The sequence below is a fragment of the Rhea pennata genome, chromosome 29, assembly GCF_028389875.1.
Source record: "Rhea pennata isolate bPtePen1 chromosome 29, bPtePen1.pri, whole genome shotgun sequence".
Taxonomy (NCBI): domain Eukaryota; kingdom Metazoa; phylum Chordata; class Aves; order Rheiformes; family Rheidae; genus Rhea; species Rhea pennata.
The window spans coordinates 2,540,510-2,568,187 of NC_084691.1; the positions used below are offsets into that span (position 1 = coordinate 2,540,510).

At 70.9% G+C, this 27,678-nt stretch overlaps 1 protein-coding gene across 1 annotated transcript; it reads left to right on the forward strand.

Annotated features, from left to right (window-relative positions):
* Nucleotides 1–133: 133 nt before the first annotated feature.
* ITGA5 (integrin subunit alpha 5) lies at nt 134–27,580 on the forward strand (the record flags this gene model as incomplete). Its single annotated transcript, XM_062597502.1, has 30 exons — nt 134–285; nt 1,760–1,890; nt 4,547–4,650; nt 5,793–5,916; nt 6,435–6,496; nt 7,220–7,265; nt 7,859–7,984; nt 8,987–9,031; nt 9,143–9,186; nt 10,465–10,521; nt 11,226–11,278; nt 11,401–11,624; nt 13,400–13,591; nt 14,722–14,767; nt 14,852–14,959; nt 15,563–15,618; nt 15,704–15,858; nt 15,951–16,088; nt 16,967–17,034; nt 17,163–17,313; nt 18,901–18,993; nt 19,080–19,159; nt 20,157–20,237; nt 20,340–20,442; nt 21,494–21,646; nt 22,258–22,329; nt 23,315–23,428; nt 24,262–24,363; nt 26,611–26,733; nt 27,445–27,580. Coding segments are annotated over 30 exons (3,087 nt in total), but the record flags the coding sequence as incomplete, so codon positions are not given.
* Nucleotides 27,581–27,678: the final 98 nt, after the last annotated feature.

Genomic DNA, 27,678 nt, shown 5'->3' on the forward strand with positions numbered 1-27,678 from the left:
CGGCCCCCGGGCACTTCGCGAGCGGCCTCGGCAGCGGCGGCAGCGCCGAGCCCCGACCCGACCCGACCCGACCCGGCCCGGCCCGGCCCGCCGCGCCCGCGCCATGGCCCCGCCGCCGCCGCCGCCGCCGCCGCTGCTGCTGCTGCTGCTGCTGCCGCCGCTGCTGCTGCCGCCGCCGCCCGCCGCCGCCTTCAACCTGGCGGCGTCGCGGCCCGCGGCTTTCCGCGGCGCCCCCGGCTCCCTCTTCGGCTTCGCCGTGGACTTCTACCTCCCGCGGCCCCGCAGGTCAGCGGCACCGGGCACCGGGCACCGGCTCCGGGCACCGGGAACCGGCACCGGGCACCGGTACCGGGCACCGGTATCGGGCACCGGCTCCGGCACTGGGCACCGGGCACTGGTATCGGGCACCGGGAACCGGCACCGGGCACCGGTACCGGGCACGGGCTCCGGGCACTGGGCACCGGGCACCGGGAACCGGCTCCGGGCACCGGTACCGGGCACCGGCTCCGGGCAGCGGCTCCGGGGCGGCAGCGCGCGCGGGACCCGCCGCGGCACCGGGCACCGGCAGCGGGACGGGGCGGAGGCGCCGCCGCCGCGGGAGCGGGACGGGGCCGGGACGCGGGGCCGGGGCCGGGGGGGTCCCGCTCGCCGCCGCCGCCGCCGCCGCCCCGCAGCGTTTCCGGCCCCGGAGCCGTCGAGGCCGGGAACTTCCTGCGGGGCATCGCGGCCCCGCTGCCCCCGGGCACCGGCCCGGCCCAGAGCGCGCGCCAGGGGCCCAGGCGTCCGGCACTGCCCCGCCCCCCCCCCCCGCTCCCCCCCCACACACCTCCCCATCCTCGGCCCAAACTCCGCTAAGGGCCCAGGCGTCCGGCGCAGCCCTGCCCCACCCCCCCCAACCCCCATCCCCGGCCCAAACTCCGCTAGGGGCCCAGGCGTCCGGCGCAGCCCTGCCCCCCACCCCCGCCCCAAATCCTGTCAGGGGCCCAGGCGTCCGGCTCTGCCCTCCCCCACCCCGGCCCAAACCCTGCCAGGGGCCCAGGCGTCCGGCACTGCCCTGCCTGCCCCCGCTACACACACACACACACTCCAACCTAGATTTCAGGAGGGGCCCAGGCGTCCGGGCATTACCCTACTCCCTCCCCTGTCCCAGAGCCCACCAGGGGCCCAGGCGTCCGGCGCTGCCCTGCCGGCCCTGACCCAGACCCCAGGAGGGACCCAGGCGTCCGGGCATTGCCCTGCCTCCTCTGCCTGACCCAAACGCCGGGAGGGGCCCAGGCGTCCGGGCACTGTCCTGCCTCCCCCGCCCACCACCCCGCCTGACCCAAAACCCAGGAGGGGCCCAGGCGTCCGGGCATTGCCCTGCCCCCTCTGCCTGACCCAAACGCCAGGAGGGGCCCAGGCGTCCGGGCACTGTCCTGCCTCTCCCGCCCACCACCCCGCCTGACCCAAAACCCAGGAGGGGCCCAGGCGTCCGGGCATTGCCCTGCCTTCCCCGCTCCCCTTAGATCTAGGGAGGGGCCCAGGCGTCCGGGCACGGACTTGGGTGCCCCCCCCCCCGGCCTGGGTGCCCCCCCCCCCGGGAAGCCGCAGCGGGAAGCGGGAATGGAGCGGCGGCCGGGCGGGCTGACTCAGAGGTGACGAGGGGGCCCAGGCGTCCGGGCGGCGGGATGACTGATGGGAGCCGCGGGGGCGGCGCGGGCGGGCGGGGGGGGGGGGATCCCCAGGGTGCCCCGCTCACACGTGTCCCCCCCCCCAATAGCTTCAGCATCCTGGTGGGTGCCCCCAAGGCCAACACGAGCCAACCCAACGTCACCCAGGGCGGCGCCGTCTACTACTGCCCCTGGCAGCCCGACGCCGGCGCCTGCAGCCCCATCGAGTTCGACCACGTCGGTACGGGAGCCACGGGCATGGGGACGGGGAGCCACGGGCATGGGGATGGGGGGCTGTGGGGACGGGGAGCCACAGGGATGGGGATGGGGAGCCACGGGCATGGGGATGGGGAGCCACGGGCATGGGGATGGGGGGCTGCGGGCACGGGGAGCCGTGGGGATGGGGATGGGGAGCCACGGGCATGGGGATGGGGGGCTGTGGGGACGGGGAGCCACAGGGATGGGGATGGGGAGCCGTGGGGATGGGGATGGGGAGCCACGGGCATGGGGATGGGGGGCTGTGGGGACGGGGAGCCACGGGGATGGGGACGGGGAGCCACGGGGATGGGGATGGGGAGCCACGGGGATGGGGATGGGGGGCTGCGGGCACGGGGAGACACGGGGATGGGGACGGGGAGCCACGGGGATGGGGATGGGGGGCTGCGGGGTTGGGGGGCTGCGGGGACGGGGAGTCACGGGGATGGGGACAGGGAGCCATGGGGATGGGGACGGGGAGCCACGGGGATGGGGATGGGGGGCTGCGGGGACGGGGAGCCATGGGGATGGGGACGGGGAGCCACAGGGATGGGGATGGGGAGCCACGGGGATGGGGATGGGGGGCTGCGGGCACGGGGAGACACGGGGATGGGGACGGGGAGCCACGGGGATGGGGATGGGGGGCTGCGGGGACAGGGAGCCACGGGGATGGGGACAGGGAGCCATGGGGATGGGGACGGGGAGCCACGGGGATGGGGATGGGGGGCTGCGGGCACGGGGATGGGGGGCTGCGGGGACGGGGAGCCACGGGGATGGGGACAGGGAGCCACGGGGATGGGGACGGGGAGCTGCGGGCACGGGGATGGGGGGCTGCGGGGACGGGGAGCCAAGGGGACGGGCACGGGGACAGGTATGGGGACAGGGAGCCACGGGGACAGGGAGCCACGGGGATGGGCATGGGGACAGGTATGGGGACGGGGAGCCACGGGGATGGGGAGCCATGGGGATGGGCATGGGGACGGGGAGCCACGGGGACAGGGAGCCACGGGGATGGGCATGGGGACAGGTATGGGGACGGGGAGCCACAGGGACGGGGAGCCATGGGGATGGGCATGGGGACAGGGAGCCACGGGGACAGGGAGCCACGGGGATGGGCATGGGGACAGGTATGGGGACGGGGAGCCACAGGGACGGGGAGCCATGGGGATGGGCATGGGGACGGGGAGCCATGGGGACAGGGAGCCACGGGGATGGGCATGGGGACAGGTATGGGGACGGGGAGCCACAGGGACGGGGAGCCATGGGGATGGGCATGGGGACGGGTACAGGGATGGGGAGCCATGAGCTTGGGGACGGGCCCAGGGAACCATGGGGATGGGCACAGGGATGGGCACAGGAACCAGGAGCCATGGATATGGGGACCGGGAGCTGTGGGAATGGGCATGGGGACGGGGAGCCACGGACATGGGGACGAGCACGGGGAGCCATGGACGCGGGCATGGGGACGGGGAGCCGTGGGGATGGGCACGGGGCGGGCACAGGGACAGGGAGCCGTGGATATGGGAACTGGGAGCTGTGGGAACGGGCATGGGGCTGGGGACAGGGAGCCAAGGACATGGGGACAAGCACAGGGAGCCATGGGGATGGGCACAGGGACAGGGAGCCGTGGGCACGGGGATGGGGACAGGGGGCCACGGGGATGGGCACAGGGACGGGGAGCCGTGGGCACAGGGATGGGGACAGGGAGCCACGGGGATGGGCACAGGGACGGGGAGCCGTGGGCACGGGGATGGGGACAGGGGGCCACGGGGATGGGCACAGGGATGGGGGCGGGGAGCCACGGGGATGGGCACAGGGACGGGGAGCCGTGGGCACGGGGATGGGGACAGGGAGCCACGGGGATGGGCACAGGGACGGGGAGCCGTGGGCACAGGGATGGGGACAGGGGGCCACGGGGATGGGCACAGGGATGGGGAGCCGTGGGCACAGGGATGGGGACAGGGAGCCACGGGGATGGGCACAGGGACGGGGAGCCGTGGGCACAGGGATGGGGACAGGGGGCCACGGGGATGGGCACAGGGATGGGGAGCCGTGGGCACAGGGATGGGGACAGGGAGCCACGGGGATGGGCACAGGGACGGGGAGCCGTGGGCACAGGGATGGGGACAGGGAGCCACGGGGATGGGCACAAGAACGGGGAGCCGTGGGCACGGGGATGGGGACAGGGGGCCACAGGGATGGGCACAGGGATGGGGGCGGGGAGCCACGGGGATGGGCACAGGGACGGGGAGCCGTGGGCACAGGGATGGGGACAGGGAGCCACGGGGATGGGCACAGGGATGGGGAGCCGTGGGCACAGGGATGGGGACAGGGGGCCACGGGGATGGGCACAGGGATGGGGGCGGGGAGCCACGGGGATGGGCACAGGCGTGGGGGCGGGGAGCCACGGGCATGTGGAGCGGTGGCTGTGGGGCCGGCCGGGGGTCCCACATGCCCCTGTGCCCTCCCCCCATCCCCACCCAAGCTCCTGGGGCCGCCGGGGGGCTGGGGACCCACCACAGCCCCCCAGACCTCCTCCATGGGTGCCCATGACACCCCAGAGCCCCGCCACGGGTGCCCATACCCCCCCCCGCCCTGGTCCTGGCCACCGCGCTCACGGTGGGGTCCCGCTCCCCCCGCAGGCACCCGCACCCACGACTTCGGGGGCAACAGCAGCGACGCCGTGGAGTTCAAGTCGCTGCAGTGGTTCGGGGCCACCGTGCGCGCCCACAACAACTCCATCCTGGTGCGGGGGCCGGGGGGGCGTGGGTGCAGGGGGACGTGGTGGGACATGGGTGCATGGGACATGGGGAGATGTGAGGGAACATGGGGACGTGGTGGGACTTGGGTGCAGGAGGACATGGGGAGGTGGGGGGGAACATGGGAACGTGGTGGGACTTGGGTGCATGGGGACGTGGTGGGACATGGGTGCAGGAGGACATGCGGAGAAGTGGAGAAATGGGGACGTGGTGGGACTTGGGTGCATGGGGACATGGGGAGATGTGGGGGAACATGGAGACATGGTGGGACATGGGTGCATGGGGATATGGGGGGACATGGGGGGACATGGGTGCATGGGGACACGGGCAGATGTGGGGGAACATGGCAATGTGGTGGGACATGGGTGCATGGGGATATGGGGGGACATGGTGGGACATGGGTGCATGGGGACATGGGGAGATGTGGAGGAACATGAGGATGTGGTGGGACATGGGTGCATGGGGACACAGGGAGATGTGGGGGAACATGAGGATGTGGTGGGACATGGGTGCAGGGGGACATGGTGGGGCATGGGAACAGGGAACATGAGGGGACACAGATGGACTTGAGGGGACACAGGAACATGGGGACATGGTTGCATGGGGACACAGGGGGACATGGTGGTACGTGGGAGGACATGAGGGGATAGGGGAACATGGGGGACGTGGGTGCATGGGGATACAGAGGGACATGGGACATGAGGGGGACATGGGACATGGGTGCTTGGGGGCGTGGTGGGACATGGGAAGAGGAGAACATGGGGGGACACGAGTGCATGGGGACCCAGAGGAGTATGGAGGAACATGGAGGGACGTGAGGGACACGGGTGCTTGGAGACCTGGGGGGATATGGGTGCATGGGGGGACACGGGTGCGTGGGGACAAAGAGGAGCGTGGGGGGACGTGGGGGGACGTAGGGACATGGGGGAACGTGGGTGCATGGGGACATGGTGGGACGCGATGGGACATGGTGGGACCTGGGAGGACGTGGGTGTATGAGAGGATGGGAGCGCATGGGGACATTGGGGGGGACATGGGGACATTGGTGGGACTTGTGGGCACCCATAGGGGCTGTCGGGGGGCCGAGGGGGGTCCCGAGGTGCACCCCGGTGACGTGGGACCCCCCCAGGCCTGCGCCCCACTGTACAGCTGGCGCACGGTGAAGGAGGAGCCGGGCCGGGACCCCGTGGGCACCTGCTTCCTCTCCGTGGGCAACTTCTCCAAGTTCGTGGAGTACGCGCCCTGCCGCTCTGGTGGGTGCCCCGGACCCCCGGGACCCCCGCCCGGGGGCACCCGCGTCCCCCTGCCCTGGGGGGACGACCCCTGCGCCCACCCCACACCTCCTGAGCCCCCCGATGTTGGGTGATGCCACCATGGACCTAACCCGTGGCACCTCCTGGCCTCCCACCCCATGGCGACACCACCGTGGACCCATGCCTGGGACCCCTGTGTCCCCCCACCCCAGGATGACAACTCCGTGGTCCCCTGCCTGGGACCTCCTGCCCTGGGGGGATTCCCCCAGCGTCCACCCGGCACCTCCTGAACCCCCCAATGTTGGGTGATGCCACCATGGACCCAACCTGTGGCACCTCCTGGCCTCCTACCCCATGGTGACACCACCATGGACCCCTGTTGGGTCCCCCTACAACCCCTACCCCATAGTGGCATCCCCATGGACCCCTGTCTGGGGACAACCCATGTCCCCTAGCCCTGGGGGTGCTGCACCCCGCCCAGCACCCATGGGTGCCCCCAAACTCCGTTGTCTCCCCAGACCTCAACTCGGAGGCCGGGCAGGGCTATTGCCAGGGGGGCTTCAGCGCCGAGTTCACCCAGGTGAGGGGGGGACGTCGCGGGGGCCTGGGGGGCAGCACGGGGCAACATGGGGGGCATGTGGGGGCACATAGGGGCACCTGGAAGTATGGGGGGCACTGGGGGCTATAGGGGGTGCAGGGGGGTCCGCAGGGGCGCACGCGGGCATAGGGGGTGCATGGGGGTCCGTGGGGGTGCATGGGGCAATAGGGGGCACGTGAGGGTCTGTGGGGCTCTAGGGGGTATGTGGGGGTCCGTGGGGCTCTAGAGGGTTTATGGGGGTCTGTGGGGCTATAGGGGTGCACAGGGGTGCACAGGGCTATAGGGTGCGTATGGGGGTCCATGGGGCTATAGGGGGTGCACAGGGGTCCATGGGGCTCTAGCGGGCACATGGGGGTCCATGGGGCTATATGGGGTGCACAGGGGTGCACAGGGCTCTAGGGGGCACATAGGGGTCCGTGGGGCTCTAGTGGGTGCACAGGGGTCCATGGGGCTCTAGGGGGCACATGGGGGTCCACAGGGCTCTAGGGGGCACATAGGAGTCCGTGGGGCTCTAGTGGGTGCACGGGGGTCTGTGGGGGTGCACAGGGCTCTAGGGGGCACCCAGGGCTATAGGGGGTATCTAGGGGGTGCCTGGGGCTCTAGGGGGTGCGCGGGGGCCTGTGGGGTGCACAGGGCTCTAGGGGGCGTCTGGGGGCCCGTGGGGCCCGTGGGGTGCCCCAGCGCCGACGGCCGCTCTCTCCGCAGACGGGGCGGGTGCTCCTGGGGGGCCCCGGCAGCTACTTCTGGCAAGGTGAGAGCCCGGCCCCGATCCTGCCCCCCCCCCACCCCCACTCCGTGCTGGGGACCTGGGGTGCAGGGTGCCCGGGCTGCCAGGGTGCTGAGTGCCCAGGGGTGCAGGGTGCCCAGGCTGTGGGGTGTCCAAGGGTGCTGGGTGCCGGGAGTACCAGGAGCCCAAGGGTGCTAGTGCCTGGGGTGCTTGGTGCTCAGGGGTGCAGGGTGCCTGGGGTGCTGGTGCCCAGGGGTGCAGGGTGCCCAGAGGTACCAAGGGGTGCAGGGAGCCCAGCGGTGCTGGGCGTCTGGATGCAGGGTGCCCAGGTGCAGGGAGCCCAGGGGTGCCCAGGGGTGCTGGGTGTTTGGGTACGTGACGCCAAGGGGTGCTGGTGTCCAGGTGCAGGGTGCCCAGGGGTGCTGAGTGCACAGAGGTACAGGGTGCCTGGGGGTGCAGGGTGACTGGGTACAGGGTGCCCAGGGGTGCAGACACCCAGGTGCAGGGTGCCCAGGGGCACGGGTGCCCAGGGGCGTGGGTGCCGGGTTGCCCAGGGGTGCGGGTGCCGGGGCGCGGGTGCCGGGGCACCCAGGGGTGCTGAGGCGGCCGCCCCGCAGGCCAGGTGATCTCGGCGACGCAGGAGCAGATCGCGGCCGCCGACTTCCCCGACTACCTGATCCAGGAGGTGGCCGGGCAGCTGCAGACGCGCCAGGCCGCCGGCACCTACGACGACAGCTACATGGGTGCGCGGGGCGGCGCCGGGCGCGCGGGGTGACCCTGGGTGCGCGGGGCGACATGCGCAGTGCCGGGTGCACGGGGTGACCCTGGGTGCACGGGGCAATGTGCGCAGTGCCGGGTGCACAGGGTGACACCGGGTGCACGGGGCGACGTGCGCGGCGCCGGGTGCACAGGGTGATCCCGGGTGCACAGGGTGACCTGGGGCGACCCCGGGTGCACAGGGTGACGCCAGGTGCACAGGGTGACACGGGGCGACGCCGGGTGCAGGGGGTGACACTGGGTGCGTGGGGTGACACTGGGTGCTCGGGGCGACGTGCGCGGCGCTGGGTGCACAGGGTGACGCCGGGTGCACAGGGTGACCTGGGGCGATGCCGGGTGCATGGGGTGACACTGGGTGCACGGGGTGTCCCCGGGTGCACAGGGTGACGCCGGGTGCACGGGGTGATCCCAGGTGCACAGGGTGACCTGGGGCGATGCCGGGTGCACGGGGTGACACTGGGTGCAGGGGGTGTCCCCGGGTGCACAGGGTGACGCCGGGTGCACGGGGTGATCCCAGGTGCACAGGGTGACCTGGGGCGATACCGGGTGCACGGGGTGACACTGGGTGCACGGGGTGTCCCCGGGTGCACAGGGTGACGCCGGGTGCACGGGGTGATCCCAGGTGCACAGGGTGACCTGGGGCGATGCCGGGTGCACGGGGTGACACTGGGTGCAGGGGGTGTCCCCGGGTGCACGGGGTGTCCCCGGGTGCACAGGGTGACACTGGGTGCTCGGGGCGACGTGCACGGTGCAGGGTGCACAGGGTGATCCCGGGTGCACGGGGTGACGCCGGGTGCACGGGGTGACGTGGGGCGACGCTGGCTGCACGGGGCGACACAGAGCGACGCCGGGTTCCCCGGGGTGACGCCGGGTGCGCGGGGTGACGCTGGGGGGTGCCCGGGGCGACGGCGGGCGCCCGGCACGGGCGGGCAGCACCCGTCACCTCTGTGACCCTCTCGGTGCCGCAGGCTACTCGGTGGCCGTGGGCGAGTTCAGCGGGGACGAGACCCAAGGTAGGGCCGGGTGCCGGGTGCCCGGGGTGCCCGGGGGGCAGGGTGCCGGGGGGCTGGGTGCCGGGGCGCCTGGCACCCACCCCCCCCTCCCCACCTCGCGGCTCCTTGCAGACTTCGTGGCCGGCGTGCCCAAGGGCAACCTCACCTACGGCTACGTAAGGCGCCGGGTGGCAGCTGCAGCCGCGGGTGCTGCAGCCGCGGGTGCTGGGCGCTGCGGGGCTGGGGGGCGGAGGGGTTGGGTGCTGTGGGGTTTGGGGGGCTGCAGGGTTGGGGGCTGCAGTTTGGGGGGCTGTAGGGTTTGGGGGCTGCACGTTGGGGTGCCGCAGGGTTGGGTGCTGTGGGGTTTGGGGTGCTGCAGGGTTTGGGGGGCTGCAGCATTGGGTGCTGCAGGGTTGGGTGCTGTGGGGTTGAGTGCTGCACGTTGGGGTGCTGCAGGGATGGGGGCAGAGGCACTGGGTGCTGCAGGTTGGGGTGCTGCAGTGTTGGGTGCTGTGGGATTCGGGGTGCTGCAGGGATGGGGTGCTGCAGTTTTGGGGGCTGCAGGGTTTGGGGTGCTGCAGGGTTGGGGGCTGTGGGGTTGAGTGCTGCACGTTGGGGTGCTGCAGTTTGGGGGGCAGAGGCGCTGGGTGCTGCAGGTTGGGGTGCTGCAGGGTTGGGTGCTGTGGGATTCGGGGTGCTGCAGGTTGGGGTGCTGCAGGTTGGGGTGCTGCAGCATTGGGTGCTGTGAGATTTGGGGTGCTGCAGGTTGGGGTGCTGCAGTTTGGGGTGCTGCAGTTTGGGGTGCTGCAGGGTTTGGGGTGCTGCAGCATTGGGTGCTGTGGGATTTGGGGTGCTGCAAGGGTGGGTACTGCCATCTGGGGGGCTGCGTGCTGGGGGGGCCGCAGGGTTGGGGGCAGAGGCGCTGGGTGCTGCAGGTCGGGGTGCTGCAGGGTTGGGTGCTGTGGGGTTGAGTGCTGCACGTTGGGGTGCTGCAGTTTGGGGGGCAGAGGCGCTGGGTGCTGCAGGGTTGGGGTGCTGCAGTTTGGGGGGCTGCAGGGTTTGGGGGGCTGCAGGGTTGGGTGCTGTGGGATTTGGGGTGCTGCAAGGATGGGAGCTGCAGGGTTGGGGTGCTGCAGTTTGGGGGGCTGCAGGGTTGGGGTGCTGCAGGGTTGGGTGCTGTGGATTTGGGGTGCTGCAGGATGGGGTGCTGCAGTTTGGGGGGCTGCAGTTTGGGGGGCTGCAGGGTTTGGGGGGCTGCAGGATTGGGTGCTGTGGCATTTGGGGTGCTGCAGGGTGGGGTGCTGCAGTTTGGGGTGCTGCAGCATTGGGTGCTGTGGGACTCGGGGGTGCTGCAGGGGTGGCTGCTGCAGTCTGGGGGTGCTGCGTGCTGGGGGGGTTCGAGCAGGGCCCCCCCAGGCGCCCGGGCCCCTGCCCCAGCGTCCCCCGCGCCCCAGGTCACCATCCTCAACGGCACCAATATGAGGTCCCTGTACAACTTCTCGGGGGAGCAGGTGAGGGTGCCCGGGGGGGGGGTGCAGGGTGCCCTGCGGGGCGCAGCGGGGTGCCCCCCGCCCCGGTGCAGAGGGCTGGGGTATCCGTGCAGGGTGCTGGGAAGCAGTGGGGGGTGCCGGGTGCCCACAGGGGACACAGGGTGCCCGGGGCGGGGGGTGGGGGTGTAGGGTGCCCGGGGCGGGGGGTGCAGGGTGCCCTTGCAGGGCAGGGGGGGCTGAGGGGTGCAGGGTGCCCACAGGGGGTGCAAGGTGCCTGGGGGGGGGTGCAGGGTGCCCTTGCAGGCTGGGGGTGCCTGGGGGGTGCGGGGTGCCCATTGGGGGTGCGGGGTGCCCATAGGGTGTGCGGGGTGCTCATGGGGAGGTGCAGGGTGCCCATGGAGGGTGCAGGGTGCCTGTGCAGGCTCAGGGTGCTGGGGGGGGGTGCGGAGAGCCCACGGGGGGTACAGGGTGCCCATGGAGGGTGCAGGGTGCCTGTGCAGGCTCAGGGTGCTGGGGGGGGTGCGGAGAGCCCATGGGGGGTACAGGGTGCCCATGGAGGGTGCAGGGTGCCCGTGCAGGCTGGGGGTGCCCGTGGGGAGGGGTTGCAGGGTGCCTTTGCAGGCTGGGGGTGCCTGGGGGGTGTGGGGTGCCCATAGGGGGTGCAGGGTGCCCAGGGGTGGGGTGCAGGGTGCCAGGGTGGCACCCCTCACCCCCCCCCCCCCCAGATGGCCGCCTATTTCGGCTACGCCGTGGCCGCCACGGACGTCAACAGCGACGGGTGAGCGCGGGCGCCCGGCCCCCCCCCACCCACCCACCCCCCGGCGCCACCCCCGTCACCCTACCCGCCCCCCACCCCCCACCCCAAAGCCCGGCAGCCGCCTGACGCCCCGGCGCCCGCAGGCTGGACGACCTGCTGGTGGGCGCCCCGCTGTTCATGGAGCGGACGGCGGAGGGCCGGGTGCAGGAGGTGGGCAGGGTGTACCTGTACCTGCAGCGCCCGGCGGGCGCCCGGCCCCCCGGCGCGCCCCCCGCGCCCGCCCTGGCCCTCACCGGGCGCCAGGAGTTCGGGCGCTTCGGCAGCGCCGTCGCCCCCCTGGGCGACCTCGACCAGGACGGCTACAACGGTGGGTGCGAGGGCCGGGGGAGGGGGGGGGGGAGGGCTGTGATGTGGGGGGGCACCCGAGGGTGCTGGGGGTGCCAGGCTGTGGGGTGGCGTGGGAGGGTGCAGTAGGTGCGTGGGTGCTGGGCCATGGGGCGGTGCGGGAGGGTGCTGGGTTGCAGGGGGCTTATGGGGTTGCACAGGAGGGTGCTGGGGTGCAGAGGGTGCCCATGCTATGGGGTGACCCAGGAGGACCCTGGGAGTGCGAGGTTGTGGGGTGCACAGGAGGGTGCTGGGGTGCCGGGGGTGCCCGTGCTATGGGGTGACCCAGGAGGACCCTGGGGGTGCCAGGTTGTGGGGTGCACAGGAGGGTGCTGGGGTGCCGGGGGTGCCTGTGCTATGGGGTGACCCAGGAGGACCCTGGGGGTGCCAGGTTGTGGGGTGCACAGGAGGGTGCTGGGGTGCAGAGGGTGCCCATGCTATGGGGTGACCCAGGAGGACCCTGGGGGTGCCAGGTTGTGGGGTGCACAGGAGGGTGCTGGGGTGCAGAGGGTGCCCATGCTATGGGGTGACCCAGGAGGACCCTGGGAGTGCGAGGTTGTGGGGTGCACAGGAGGGTGCTGGGGTGCCGGGGGTGCCCGTGCTATGGGGTGACCCAGGAGGACCCTGGGGGTGCCAGGTTGTGGGGTGCACAGGAGGGTGCTGGGGTGCCGGGGGTGCCTGTGCTATGGGGTGACCCAGGAGGACCCTGGGGGTGCCAGGTTGTGGGGTGCACAGGAGGGTGCTGGGGTGCAGAGGGTGCCTGTGCTATGGGGTGACCCAGGAGGACCCTGGGGGTGCCAGGTTGTGGGGTGCACAGGAGGGTGCTGGGGGTGCCCGTGCTATGGGGTGACCCAGGAGGACCCTGGGGGTGCCAGGTTGTGGGGTGCACAGGAGGGTGCTGGGGCGCAGAGGGTGCCTGTGCTATGGGGTGACCCAGGAGGACCCTGGGGGTGCCAGGTTGTGGGGTGCACAGGAGGGTGCTGGGGTGCCGGGGGTGCCCGTGCTATGGGGTGACCCAGGAGGACCCTGGGGGTGCCAGGTTGTGGGGTGCACAGGAGGGTGCTGGGGTGCCGGGGGTGCCCGTGCTATGGGGTGACCCAGGAGGACCCTGGGGGTGCCAGGTTGTGGGGTGCACAGGAGGGTGCTGGGGTGCCGGGGGTGCCCGTGCTATGGGGTGACCCAGGAGGACCCTGGGGGTGCCAGGTTGTGGGGTGCACAGGAGGGTGCTGGGGTGCAGAGGGTGCCTGTGCTATGGGGTGACCCAGGAGGACCCTGGGGGTGCCAGGTTGTGGGGTTGCACAGGAGGGTGCTGGGGTGCAGAGGGTGCCCGTGCTATGGGGTCACACCCAAGGGTGCTGGGCTGTGGGGTGGCCTGGGTGGGTGCTGCGGTGCAGGAGGTCCCATGCTATGGGATGGCCCAGGAGGTTGCTGGGTTGTCCTGGTTGTGGGGTGGCATGGGAGGGTGCAGTAGATGCAAGGGTGCTGGGCCATGGGGCAGTGCGGGAGGGTGCTGGGGTGGGTGCAGGGGGGGGAGTTGGAGGTTATGGGGTGGCGCAGGAGGGTGCTGGGGTGCAGGGGATGCCTGTGCTATGGGGTGGCACCCCTGGTGGTGTGGTGACCCGGGAGGACCCTGGGGGTGCCAGGTTGCGGGGTGGCCCAGGAGGGTGCAGTAGGTGCATGGGTGCTGGGCCGCGGGCGGTGGGGCTCGGGGGGTGGGAGGTGGGGTGCCGGGGCGGCCCCACTGACGGGCGCCCGCAGACGTGGCCGTCGGGGCGCCCTTCGGGGCGGAGGGCCGCCAGGGCGTGGTGTTCGTGTACAACGGGGGCGCGGGCGGGCTGCACCCCGAGCCCTCGCAGGTGCTGCGCGGCCACTGGGCGCCCGGCCACGCGCCCGACTTCTTCGGCTCGGCCCTGCGCGGCGCCAAGGACCTGGACGGCAACGGCTACCCGGGTAAGGGGCCTGCCGCCCCGGCGGTGCCCCGCGGCGGGGTGGCGCTCGGCCCTGGCCACGCCCACCCCATGGGGGCGCCTTGGCGTGGTGACACCAAACCGTGACTTTACCCACCCCATGGGTGCTCCTTGGCATGGCGATACCAAGCCATGGCCATGCCTACCCCATGGGTGCTCCATGGCATGGCGATACCAAGCCATGGCCATGCCTACCCCATGGGTGCTCCATGGCATGGTCACACCGAGCCATGGCCATGCCTGCCCCATGGGTGCTCGTTGGCATGGTCACACCGAGCCATGGCCATGCCTACCCCATGGGTGCTCCATGGCATGGTGATACCAAGCCATGGCCATGCCTACCCCATGGGTGCTCCTTGGCATGGTGATACCAAGCCATGGCCATGCCTGCCCCATGGGTGCTCCTTGGCATGGTCACACCGAGCCATGGCCATGCCTACCCTGTGGGTGCTCGTTGGCATGGTCACACCAAGCCATGGCCATGCCTACCCCATGGATGCTCCTTGGCATGGTCACACCGAGCCATGGCCATGCCTACCCCGTGGGTGCTCCTTGGCATGGTCACACCGAGCCATGGCCATGCCTACCCCATGGGTGCTCCATGGCATGGTCACACCGAGCCATGGCCATGCCTACCCCATGGATGCTCCTTGGCATGGTCACACCGAGCCATGGCCATGCCTACCCCATGGATGCTCCTTGGCATGGTCACACCGAGCCATGGCCATGCCTACCCCGTGGGTGCTCCTTGGCATGGTCACACCGAGCCATGGCCATGCCTACCCCGTGGGTGCTCCTTGGCATGGCGATACCAAGCCATGGCCATGCCTACCCCATGGGAGTGCCTTGGCGTAGTGACACCAAACCATGACTTTACCCACCCCATGGGTGCTCCTTGGCATGGTGATACCCAGCCATGGCCATGCCCACCCCATGGGTGCCCTGTGGCCAGGTGACACCCAGCTGTGCCCCTCCCCCATCCTTGGGATGGTCACACCAAGCCATGGCCATCCTATGGGTGCCCCTTGGCATGGTTATACCCAGCCATGGCCATGCCCACCCCCCGGGAGCCCTGTGGCCAGGTGACACCCAGCTGTGCCCCTCTCCCTGCAGACCTCATCGTGGGTGCCTTCGGCGTGGACACAGCCGTGGTGTATAGGTAGGTGCCCCCGGATGAGGACCATGGCGCCTGCGGTGCCACCCGCAGTGTCACCCCACGGTGCCGCCCCTGGTGTCCCCGCAGGGGCCGCCCCATCGTCTACGCCAGCGCCTCGCTCAGCATCTTCCCCACCATGTTCAACCCCGAGGAGCGGGGCTGCGCCCTCGAGGACACCGGCCTCCTCGTGCCCTGGTAGGTGCCACTGGGGGCCCTGGTGTCCGGCCCCAGCCCTGCCCGCCCTGGGCAACTAGAGGGGCTCCAGGGGACACCCTGGGGGCGGGGGGGGCTGAGGGGTTGGGGACGCTGAGGAGATGTTGGGGCAACCTGAGATGTCCTGAGAAGTTGGGGACACCAAGAGGTGTCAGAGTCATTGAGGACACTGGGGAGGTCTAAGGGGTTGGGGACATCCAGGAGACAATGGGTGGGGGATGGAGAGCTTGGGGACATCCAGAGGACACCAGAGCGGGTCTGGGGGCTTCTGAGGGGCAGGGGACACCAGAAGGGGATCAGAGGTGTTGGGGACACAAGGGGAGATCTGGAAGGTTGTTGGGGACAGAAAGAGGGGACAGTCTGGGTGTCAGAGGGGTTGGGGACACTCAGAGGACACTGAGGTGGGTGTCAGAAGGGTTGGAGACACAAGGGGACACCAAGGAGTGGGGTCAGAGGGGTTGGGGACACCAGAGCGAGAGGGCCTGGAGGAGCCATGGGCATCATGGGCCAGGGGACACCAAGGGACACCTCGGGGTGGGGGGACACCACGGTGTCCCCATCACACCCCACCATCTCCCTCTCCAGCATCAACCTGAGCTTCTGCCTCAACGCCTCGGGGAAGCACGTGCCCAGCTCCATCGGTGAGTGGGGCCACGGCCCCCGCCCGGACGCCTGGGCCCCGCCGCCCGGACGCCTGGGCCCTGCCTGAGCCCGCCTTGCCCGCAGGCTTCACCGTGGAGCTGAGCCTGGACGGGCAGAAGGCCAAGGGCGCCGTGAAGCGGGCGCTCTTCCTCGCCGGGCGCCAGCCCACCCTGACGCTGCCCCTGGCCGTCCCCAACGGCGCCGGCGCCCAGTGCCGCGACATGAAGGTCTACCTGCGGGTGAGGTGCCACCGTGGCCGGGCGCTCGGGGAGGGAGCTCGGGGGCGCTGGAGCAGCCGCTGACGTGTCCCCTTGGGCGTCACCCTGCCCAGAACGAGACGGAGTTTCGGGACAAGCTGTCGCCCATCCACGTGGCGCTGAGCTTCGGCCTCGACCCGCGGGCGCCCGAGGACCGGCACGGGCTGCGGCCCATCCTGGACCACCGGGCTCGCACCCGCATCGAGCAGAAGGTACAGCACCCGGTGGTGCCACCTAGGGCAATCTGGTCACCGTGGGTGTCACCTCATGCAACTCGGCCACCGTGGTGTCACCCGGTGCTGCCTGGTCGCCGTGTTGCCAGCCGGTGCCACCCGTGCAAATCTGATGCACCTCAATGCAACACGGCGTCACCCGGTGCAACGCGGTGTTACGTGGGGCCACCCAGTGCCACCCGGTGCCGCCTGGTGCAACACAGCGCTGCGTGGTGCCCCCCGGTGTCAGCCAATGCCACCCGATGCAACCAGGTGCCACCCAGTGCAGCGTGGTGCCGCCCAACCTCACCCAATGCAATTCGGTGCAGCCCAGTGCCACCAGGTGCCACCCAGTGCAGACTGGTGCACCTTGGTGTCACTCAATGCAACCTGGTGCAGCCCGGGGCCACCCAGTGCCACCAGGTGCCACCCAGTGCAGACTGGTGCACCTTGGTGTCACTCAATGCAACCTGGTGCAGCCCGGGGCCACCCAGTGCCACCAGGTGCCACCCAGTGCAGACTGGTGCACCTTGGTGTCACTCAATGCAACCTGGTGCAGCCCGGGGCCACCCAGTGCCACCAGGTGCCACCCAGTGCAGACTGGTGCACCTTGGTGTCACTCAATGCAACCTGGTGCAGCCCGGGGCCACCCAGTGCAGCCTGGTGCCACCCCAGTGCCACTCGGTGCAACGCGGTGCCACCAGATGCAACCTGCTGCAGCTTGGTGCCACCCAGCACCATATGGTACCACCCGGTGCCACCTGGTGCCAAAAAACAATGTGGCACCAACCCCCCCCCCCCGCCGGGGACCCGGGGGTGACATGGCTCCGGGCCCTCCCCACGTCACCCACCGTGTCCCCTCCTGTGCCGCCGGGCAGGCTCACATCCAGCTGGACTGCGGTGAGGACAACATCTGCGTGCCCGACCTGCAGCTGGAGGTTTTCGGGTAAGGGCCGGGCGCGCGGCGGCCGGTGACGCCGCGGCGGGTGACACCGCGGCGGGTGACGCTGCGGCGGGTGACGCGGCCGCCTGACGCCCCCCACTCCCCCCCCCCCCCCCGCCGCCGCCCCACAGGGACCGCCGCGCCGTCTACCTGGGCGACCGCAACAGCCTCAACCTGACGTTCAACGCCCGCAACCAGGGCGAGGGGGGCGCCTACGAGGCCGAGCTGCACGTGCGGCTGCCCCCCCCGGCCGAGTACACCGGGGTGCTGCGGCAGCACGGGGTGGGTGCCCCGGCGGGGGGGGGGGCTGCGGGGCACGGGGGGGGCTCTCCTGGGGCGCGTGGACACGTGGGTGGGCTTCTGGGACGCTTGGGTGCTCTTCTGGGTGTAGGGTGCGTGGGCACGTGGGTGCTCTCCTGGATGGGGGGGTGCGTGGGCACGTGGGTGCTCTCCTGGATGGGGGGGTGCGTGGGCATGTGGGTGCTCTCCTGGATGGGAGGGTGCATGGGCACGTGGGTGCTCTCCTGGATGGGGGGGTGCGTGGGCATGTGGGTGCTCTCCTGGATGGGAGGGTGCATGGGCACGTGGGTGCTCTCCTGGATGGGGGGGTGCGTGGGCATGTGGGTGCTATCCTGGATGGAGGGTGCATGGGCACGTGGGTGCTCTCCTGGATGGGGGGGTGCGTGGGCATGTGGGTGCTCTCCTGGATGGGAGGGTGCATGGGCACGTGGGTGCTCTCCTGGATGGGGGGGTGCGTGGGCATGTGGGTGCTCTCCTGGATGGAGGGTGCATGGGCACGTGGGTGCTCTCCTGGATGGGGGGGTGCGTGGGCATGTGGGTGCTCTCCTGGATGGAGGGTGCATGGGCACGTGGGTGCTCTTCTGGGGCACGCGGGTGCTCTTCTGGATATGGAGTGCTTGGATGTATGGGTGCTCTCCTGGGGCGCGTGGGCACGTGGGTGGGCTTCTGGGACGCTTGGGTGCTCTTCTGGGTGTAGGGTGCGTGGGCATGTGGGTGCTCTCCTGGATGGGGGGGTGCGTGGGCACGTGGGTGCTCTCCTGGATGGGGGGGTGCGTGGGCATGTGGGTGCTATCCTGGATGGAGGGGTGCGTGGGCATGTGGGTGCTCTCCTGGATGGGGGGGTGCGTGGGCACGTGGGTGCTCTCCTGGATGGGGGGGTGCGTGGGCACGTGGGTGCTATCCTGGATGGAGGGGTGCGTGGGCATGTGGGTGCTATCCAGGATGGGGGGGTGCGTGGGCACGTGGGTGCTCTCCTGGATGGGAGGGTGCATGGGCACGTGGGTGCTCTCCTGGATGGGCGGTGCGTGGGCACGTGGGTGCTCTTCTGGGGCACGCGGGTGCTCTTCTGGATATGGAGTGCTTGGGTGTATGGGTGCTCTTCTGGGGCGCATGGGTGCTCTTCTGGATGTGGGTGCTTGGACACATGGGAGCTCTTCTGGGGCACATGGGTGCTTTTCTGGATGTGGGGTGCATGGGTGCGTGGGGGCTCTCCTGGGGTGTTCGGGAGAACATGGGGGCTCTTCTGGGGCACGTGGGTGCTCTCCTGGATGTGGGGTATGTGGGCACACAGGTGGCCCATGGCAGTGGGTGCACAGGGCCTGGGTGCCCGTGGCAGTGGGTGCCCATGGCGTTGGGTCGCCAGGGGTCTGGGTGGCCATAGTGGTGGGTTCCCATGGTGGTGGGTTCCCATGGTGGTGGGTTCCCATGGTGGTGGATGCCTGTGGTCATGTGTGCCCACGGCAGCGGGTGTCCTAGGGGCCGGGTGCCCGTGGCAGTGGGTGCCCGTAGCGATGGGGGTCTGGGTGCCCCGGGGGTGCGGGCGCCGGCTGACGGGCCGGGCGCCCCCAGAACTTCTCCCAGCTGAGCTGCGAGTTCGAGCGGGCGAACGGGTCGAGCACCGTCGTCTGCGACCTGGGCAACCCCATGAAGGCGGGCGCCAGCGTGAGTCGGCGGTGGGGGGTGGGGGGCCTGGGTGGGGGGCGCGCGCGGGGGTGCCGCCGCCGCGCTCACCCGCCTCTGCCCCCCAGCTGTGGGGGGGGCTGCGCTTCACCGTGCCCCGCCTGGGCGACGGCAGCAAGAGCATCCGCTTCGAGCTGCAGATCCGCAGGTGCCGCCGGTGCCCCCGGGGGCACCCTGGGGCGGGGGCACCCTGGGGTGCTGGGGGGGGGCTGGTTGGGGGTTCATGAAGTAGGGGGGTGTTCATGGTGGGGGGGGGAGTCCTGGTTGGGGGCTTCCTGGGGTGGTGGGTCTTGGCTGGGAGGGGGAACCTGGAGGTGGGGTGAGGATCCCTGATGTGTGGGAGGCCCCACCCTGGGGTCCCTGGGGTGAGGGGTCGCTAGGGTGGGGAGTCTTGGGCTAGGGGTCCCCGTCTGGGGCCTCAGGAGTAGGGGGTCTCAAAAGTGAGGGGTCCTGGTAGGGTCCCTAGGATGGGTCCCAGGTGTGGGGGTCCCACTCTAGGTCCTGTGAGTGAAGGTCCCAGTGGGGGATTGTGGTGGGGTCCCATGGGTGCTGGGTCCCATGGATGGGAGTCCCCTGGTGGTGGGTCTCAGTGGGGGTTCCTGGTGGGGTCCTGTGGGTGCAGCTCCTCTGGTGGTGGGTCTCAGCGGGAGTTCCTGGTGGGGTCCTGTGGGTGCAGCTCCTCTGATGGTGGGTCTCAGTTGGGGTTCCTGGTGAGGTCCCATGGGTGCAGGTCCCTTGGTGGTGGGTCTCAGCGGGGTTCCTGGTGAGGTCCCGTGGGTGCAGCTCCTCTGGTGGTGGGTCTCAGCGGGGTTCCTGGTGAGGTCCCATGGGTGCAGGTCCCTTGGTGGTGGGTCTCAGCGGGGTTCCTGGTGAGGTCCCGTGGGTGCAGCTCCTCTGGTGGTGGGTCTCAGCAGGGGTTCCTGGTGAGGTCCCGTGGGTGCAGCTCCTCTGGTGGTGGGTCTCAGTTGGGGTTCCTGGTGAGGTCCTGTGGGTGCAGGTCCCTTGGTGGTGGGTCTCAGTGGGATTTCCCAGTTGCAAGTCCCATGGGCAGTGGGGAGGGGGGGGTCCTATGGGTGCGGGTCCTGCCGGGGTGCAGGCGGGCCGTGACCCCCACCCCCCCTCCACCACCGCCGGTGCCTCGGCAGCAAGAACGCCAACAACTCGCGGAGCCCGCTGGTGGCCTTCCCGCTGGAGGTGCGGGCGGCCACCCGCCTCTCCTCCTACGGGTGAGTGCTCCCCCAGCGCGCCGCGCCTCGGTGGGGTGGGCTGGGGGGGACGTGGGGCACCGCTGACCCCCTGCCCTCCGTTCCCACCCCCACCACCCGCAGCGTCTCCCGGCCCGAAGCCGTGACCCTCCCCAGCGGGGGGACGCCGTGGCGGGCGCCCCAGCAGGAGCAGGACGTGGGGCCCGAGGTGGAGCACGTCTATGAGGTGAGGCTGGGGTCTCCCCGTGGGTGTCTGTGTCCTCCCCCCATCGTGGATGTCCGTGTCACCTACTCACAGGTGTCCCTGGTCCCACCATAGGTGCCCGTGTCCCCAGCTCCATAGGGGTCCATGTTCCCAACACCCATGGGTGTCTGTGTCCACCCTGCGGGTGCCCATGTGTCTAACCCCATGGGTATCTGTGTCTCCAGCCTGTGCCCCTCCCCATGGGTGTCCCTGTTACCCCGCTATGGGTGTCCGTGTCCCCCCCCCCCTTGAAGGTCCGTATCCCTCCATGGGTACCCGTATCCCCATGCCCCTCCATAGGTGCACATGTCCCACCCCTTGGGGGTTCATATCCCTCCCGTGGGTGCCTATGTTCTCCCCCATGGGTGTCCATGTCTGAGGTCCTCTCCATTGGCATCAGCGTCCCCATGTCTTCCTCATGGGTGCCCATGTCCCACCCTTCGGGGGTCCATGTCCTTCCATGGGTACCTATGTCCGTGTGCTCCTCCGTGGTTGCAAGTGTCCCACCCCTTGAGGGTCTGTATCCCTCCCATGGGTGCCTGTGTCCCCATGTCCTCCCCATGGGTGCCCACATCCCAGCCCGTGAGGGTCCATGTTCCCTCCATGGGTGCCCATGTCCCACCTCCTGGGTGACCATGTCGTCATGTCCTCCCCATGGGTGCCCACATCCCAGCCCGTGAGGGTCCATGTTCCCTCCATGGGTGCCCATGTCCCACCTCGTGGGTGACCACGACGCCATGTCCTCCCCATGGGTGCCCACGTCCCACCTCGTGAGGGTCCATGTTCCCTCCATGGGTGCCCATGTCCCACCTCCTGGGTGACCACGACGCCATGTCCTCCCCATGGGTGCCCACATCCCACCTCCTGAGGGTCCGTGTTCCCTCCATGGGTGCCCATGTCCCACCTCCCAGATGACCGCAGTGCCGTGTCCTCCCCGAGGGTGCCCACGTCCCACGCCGTGGCGGGGGGTGGGTGTCCCCATGCCGTGGGGCCCGTGTGGGTGCCGCGCGCCCCACGCCTTGGCGCCGTGCAGGTGGTGAACGAGGGCCCCAGCGCCATCAGCCACGGCACCCTGGAGCTGCGCTGTCCCCTGAGCCACCGCGGCAAGCCCCTGCTGCTCGTCACCGGCCACTCGGGACCCCCCAACTGCTCCGCCAGCCACCCCCTGGGCACCCTGCCCCCCCGGGTGGGCACCTCGCGCGCCGCCACCGGCGGGTGGTGGCACCAGGGGGGTGCTGGGGACACTGGGTGGTATTGGGGGGTGGGGATGGCACCAGGGAGTAGAGCAACAGGTGGCACCAGGAGGGTGCTGAGGACAGTGGGTGGCACTGGGAGGTTGGTGGCACTGAGGATTGGGGCAGCAGGTGGCCCTGGGAGGTGCTTGGGGACACTGGGTGGCCCTGGGAGGTGGGTGGCACTGAGGAATGGGGCAGCAGGTGGCCCTGGGAGGTGCTTGGGGACACTGGGTGGCCCTGGGAGGTGGGTGGCCCTGGGAGGTGGGTGGCACTGAGGAATGGGGCAGCAGGTGGCCCTGGGAGGTGCTTGGGGACACTGGGTGGCCCTGGGAGCTGTGGGTGGCCCTGGGAGCTGTGGGTGGCAGTAGGAGGTGCTGGGGACATTGGGTGACATTGGGAGGTGGGTGGCCCCGGGCACTGCGGGCGGCTCTAGGAGGTGTTCGGGGACGCTAGGTGGTGCTGGGAGGTGGGGGCTACCTCGGGGTGGGGAGGGGACACGCCGGGCGGCAGGGTCCCCCCACCCCCACGCCCCGGGGGCTGAGGGGACCCTGGGTGCCGGCAGCTGGAGCAGAGCGCGGAGCAGCACCCGGTGCAGCGGCGGGAGGCGGCGCGGGGCGGCAGCCCCCACGTTCTGGTCAGCGACGCCGGGGCGCGCGGGGGGGGGGGCGGCCCTGTGCCCCGGGTGCCGTGGGTGCTGTGGGTGCACGGTGCTGTGGGTGCACGGTGCTGTGGGTGCTGGGTGCCATGTGTGCACGATGTCACGGCGCCGTGGGTCCACGGTGCTGTGGGTGCATGATGCCACAGTACCGTGGGTGCTGGATGCCGTGGGTGCACGGTGCTGAGGGAGCTGGGTGCCGTGGGTGCTGAGTGCCATGGGTGCACAGTGCTCTGGGTGGATGATGCCATGGTGCCTTGGGCGCACGGTGTCATGGGTGCTGCGTGCCGTGGGTGCATGGTGCTGTGGGTGCTGGGTGCCAGGGGTGCACAGTGCCAGGGGTGGCGGTTCCCATGGCTGCTGGGTGCCATGGGTGCTGGGTGCCATGGGTGCACAGTGCCGGGGGTGGTGGTTCCCATGGCTGCTGGGTGCCATGGGTGCTGGGTGCCGGGGGTGCATGGTACCAGGGGTGCGTGACACCACGGCGCCGGCGATGCTGGGTGCCGTGGGTGCTCAGTGCCACGGGTGCACGGTGCCATGGGTGGCAGTTCCCATGGGTGCTGGGTGCCACGGGTGCACGGTGCCGTGGGTGCGTGATGCCATGGCGCCGGGGGTGCTGGGTGCCGTGGGCGCTGGGTGCCATGGGTGCTGGGTGCCGTGGGTGCATGGTGCTCTGGGTGGATGATCCCATGGTGCCATGGGTGCTGGGTGCCGGGGGTGCACGGTGCCGTGGGTGGCGGTTCCCATGGGTGCTGGGTGCCGGGGGTGCACGGTGCCGTGGGTGCGTGATGCCATGGTGCCGGGGGCGCTGGGTGCCGTGGGCGCTGGGTGCCGTGGGTGCTGGGTGCCGTGGGTGGCGGTTCCCATGGGTGCTGGATGCCGGGGGTGCACGGTGCCGGGTGCCGCGGGTGCCGCGCGGGTGCCGGGTGCCGGCCGGCGGGTGACGCGGCGCCGGCGCCCGCAGAGGTGCCCGGAGGCCGAGTGCTTCCGGCTGAGCTGCCCCATGGGGGGGCTGGAGCGGCAGCAGCGGGTGAGCCTGCGCCTGGCCTTCCGCGTCTGGGCCGCCTCCTTCCCCCAGGTGAGCCCCCGGCACCCTTGGGACCCCCCCCGGGAGGCCCCGGGACCCTTCGTTGTCCCCTGGGACCCCTGGGATCTCTGGCACCCTTGGGAGCCCCCTGAGGTGCCCCGGGACCCTCCCTTCTCCCCCAGGATCCCCCAGCACCCTTGGGACCCCCTGCAGTGCCCTGGGACCCCCTGACACCCTTGGGACCCCCCAGGATGCCCCGGGACCCTCCCTTGTCCCCTGGCACCCCTGGGATCCCCGACACCCTTGGGACCCCCCTGGGACCCCCGGCACCCTTTGGACCCCCCCTGGGATGCCCCGGGACCCTCCCTTGTCCCCGTGGGACCCTCTGGCACCCTTGGGACCCCCTAGGTTGCCCTGGGACCCTCGCTTGTCCCATGGGACTTCTGGCACCCTTGGGATCCCCTAGAATGCCCCAGGACACTCCGTTGTCCCCCAGGATACCCCAGCACCCTTGGGATCCCCCAGAGTTCCCTGGGACCCCACCAGACCTCTGGCACCCTTAGGACCCCTCAGGATGCCCTGGGACCCCCTGGCACCCTTGGGACCCCCCAGGATGTCCCAGGACCCTCCCTTGTCCCCCAGGACCCCTGGCACCCTTTGGACCCCTGGGATGTCCTGAGACCCTCCCCCATCCCTCTGGGTCCCCGACACCCGCTGACACCCCAAGACACCCCCCACCCCCGCCCCAGAGGCCCCTGCAGCGCTGGGCTGCCCCCAGTGCCGGGGTGCTCGGGGTGCCCCCGGTGCAGAGGTGCCCGTGACGCTGGGGTGCTCGGGGCGGGGGGCGGCCCCGGGGCGCCCGAGCCAACATGCGGGTGCCGCAGAGGGAGGCGCCGGCGCCGGCGCTGCGCTGCGAGGCCGAGTACCAGGTTCACCGGCTGCCCTACCGCATCCGGCCCCAGCACTACCCCAGCGAGCGCCTGCAGGTCAGCGGGGCCGCGGGGCCGGCGCCACCGCCGGGGGGGCGGGGGGGACGTGGGCGCGGGGGACACCACCGTCCTTGGGGGGACGTGGCCGTGGGATGCCACCACAAGCCGTGGTTGGAGGGGGGGACGTGGCCGTGGGACGCCACCACAAGCCGTGGTTGGAGGGGGGATGTGGCAGTGGGATGCCACCACAAGCCGTGGTTGGAGGGGGGACGTGGCCGTGGGACGCCACCACAAGCCGTGGTTGGAGGGGGGATGTGGCCGTGGGATGCCACCACAAGCCATTGTTGGAGGAGGGACGTGGCCGTGGGACGCCACCACAAGCCGTGGTTGGAGGGGGGACGTGGCTGTGGGATGCCACCACAAGCCGTGGTTGGGCGGGGGATGTGGCTGTGGGACGTGAGACACAGCCATGGAATGGGGGGGGCAGGGCCATGGGCCGTGGCCAGGCACCCTGTTGGCACCCATGTGGGTGAGGGTGGGCCTGGGGGCTGATGCTGACATGGTAGGGGGCCATAGGAGCGCATGGGTGGCCCTGGGAGGGCCATGGGTGGCTTTGGGAGGTCCATGGGGCCCGTGGGCTACCCTGAGTGGTCTGTGGGGCCCATGGGTGGTCACAGGTGGCCATGGGTGACCCTGGGAGGTCCACGGGGCCCATTGGTGGCCATGGGTGGCTGTCAAGGCTCTACAGGTGGCCATGTGGCATCTATGAGTGGCCATGGATTGGCATGGATGGCCGTGGGTGACCCTGAGAGGTCCATGGGGGTCTGTGGTGCAGCTGTGGGTGGCCTTGGGAAGTCTATGGGGTCCATGAGTGGTCACAAGTGGCCATGGGTGGTCCATGGGGCCCATTGACATCCATGAGTGGCCATGGGGCCCCATGGATTACCCTGAGAGGTCTATGGAGTCCATGGATGGTCATGGGTGGCCAGCTAGGTCTGTGGGATGCATTGGAGGCTATGGGTAGCTGTGAAGGATCAATGGGTGGCCACCGGGCATCTCTCAGTGGCCATGGATGGTCATAGATGGCCATGGGTGTCACTGGAAGATCCATGGGTGGCCCTGGGTAGTCCGTAGGGCCCATGGGTGGTCATGGGTGGCTGTGGAGGATCCATGGATGGCCATGGAGCATGTAGGGGTGGCCATGGGTGACCTTAGGAGGTCCACAGGGGTACATGGGGCAGTCGTGGGTGGCCCTAGGAGGTCTATGGGTGGCTATGGTTGGCCCTGGAATGTCCAGGGAGTCCATGGGGTGGCCATGGATGGCCCTAGGAGGTCCCTGGGCAGCCATAGGTGACCCTGGGAGGTCCAGACGGGCCATGGGTGGTCATGGGTGGCCGTAGAGGGTCCATGAATGGCCATGGAGCATCTATGGGTGGCTGTGGCTAGCCACGGGTGATCTTGGGAGGTCCATGGGGTGGCTGCGGGTGGTCCACGGGAGGACGTGGTTGACCCTGGGAGGGCCGTGGGTGGCCCTGGGAGGTCCGTGGGTGGCCATGGTTGACCCTGGGAGGGCCGTAGGTGGCCTTGGGAGGTCCGTGGGTGGCCATGGTTGACCCTGGGAGGGCCATGGGTGGCCCTGGGAGGTCCGTGGGTGGCCGTGGTTGACCCTGGGAGGGCCGTAGGTGGCCCTGGGAGGTCCGTGGGTGGCCGTGGTTGACCCCGGGAGGGCCGTGGGTGGCCCTGGGAGGTCCATGGGTGGCCGTGGTTGACCCTGGGAGGGCCGTAGGTGGCCCTGGGAGGTCCATGAGTGGCCATGGTTGACCCTGGGATGTCCGTGGGTGGCCCTGGGAGGTCCGTGGGTGGCCGTGGTTGACCCTGGGAGGGCCGTAGGTGGCCCTGGGAGGTCCGTGGGTGGCCGTGGTTGACCCCGGGAGGGCCGTGGGTGGCCCTGGGAGGTCCATGGGTGGCCGTGGTTGACCCTGGGAGGGCCGTAGGTGGCCCTGGGAGGTCCATGAGTGGCCATGGTTGACCCTGGGATGTCCGTGGGTGGCCCTGGGAGGTCCGTGGGTGGCCGTGGTTGACCCTGGGATGTCCGTGGGTGGCCCTGGGAGGTCCATGAGTGGCCATGGTTGACCCTGGGAGGGCCATGGGTGGCCCTGGGAGGTCCGTGGGTGGCCATGGTTGACCCTGGGAGGGCCGTGGGTGGCCCTGGGAGGTCCGTGGGTGGCCGTGGTTGACCCCGGGAGGGCCGTGGGCGGTTCGCGGGCCCGCGGCGGGCGCGCTCACCCGGCGCGGGTGCCGCAGGTGGCGACGGGGCTGCAGTGGGCGGCGGCGGGGGGCGGCGGCGGGGTGCCCGTGTGGATCGTGGTCGTGGCCGCGCTGCTGGGGCTGCTGCTGCTGGCGCTGCTCAGCTACGGCCTCTACAAGGTGCCACGGGGGGACACGGGGGGGGGCAGGGGACACGGGGGGGGCAGGGGACATTGGGGGGGCAGGGGACACGGGGGGGCAGGGGCTCAGCCGTGGCCTCTGCAAGGTGGCACGGGGATGGGGACATGGGGAGGGGGCGACCAGGGGGTGTGGGGACATGTTGGGGAAGGGGATAGGGGGACATGGGGATGGGGATGGGGGGACATGGAGGACGCAGGGTGACATGGGTGGCCTAGGGGGCACAGGGGACATGGGGACACGGGTATGGGGACACCACGGACACGGGTAGCACAGGGGGCATGGAGATACGGGGATGGGTGGCATGGGTGGTCCAGAGGACATGGAGATGCGGGGTTGAGGACATGGGTGGCACGGGTGGCCCAGGCGACGTGGAGACGCGGGGATGGGGACACAGGTGGCCCAGGTGATGTGGAGACGCGGGGATGGGGACACGGGTGGCACGGGTGGCCCAGGGGACGTGGAGACGCGGGGATGGGGACACGGGTGGCACGGGTGGCCTGGGCGACGTGGAGACGCGGGCATGGGGACACAGGTGGCCCGGGTGACGTGGAGACGCGGGGATGGGGACACGGGGGGCACGGGTGGCCCGGGCGATGTGGGCCCGGGGAGCCGGGTGACGGGGTGGCCCGGGGGCGCCGGGGCGGGTGGCGGTGCCCGCTGACCCCCCCCCACCCCCACCCCGGGGTGCAGCTGGGCTTCTTCAAGCGCTCGCTGCCCTACGGCACCGCCATGGAGAAGGCGCAGCTCAAGCCCCAGGCGGCCTCCGAGGCCTAAGGGCGCCCGGCGGCGCCGGCGCCGGCAGCGGGCGCCACCGCCGCCCGGCGCAGCGGGCACCGCCGGGCCCGGCACCGCCGACGCGGCGGGCGTCACCGTGCTGGGAAACACCGGGCCCGGCTGCTCCGCCGACGCGGCGGGCACCGCCGA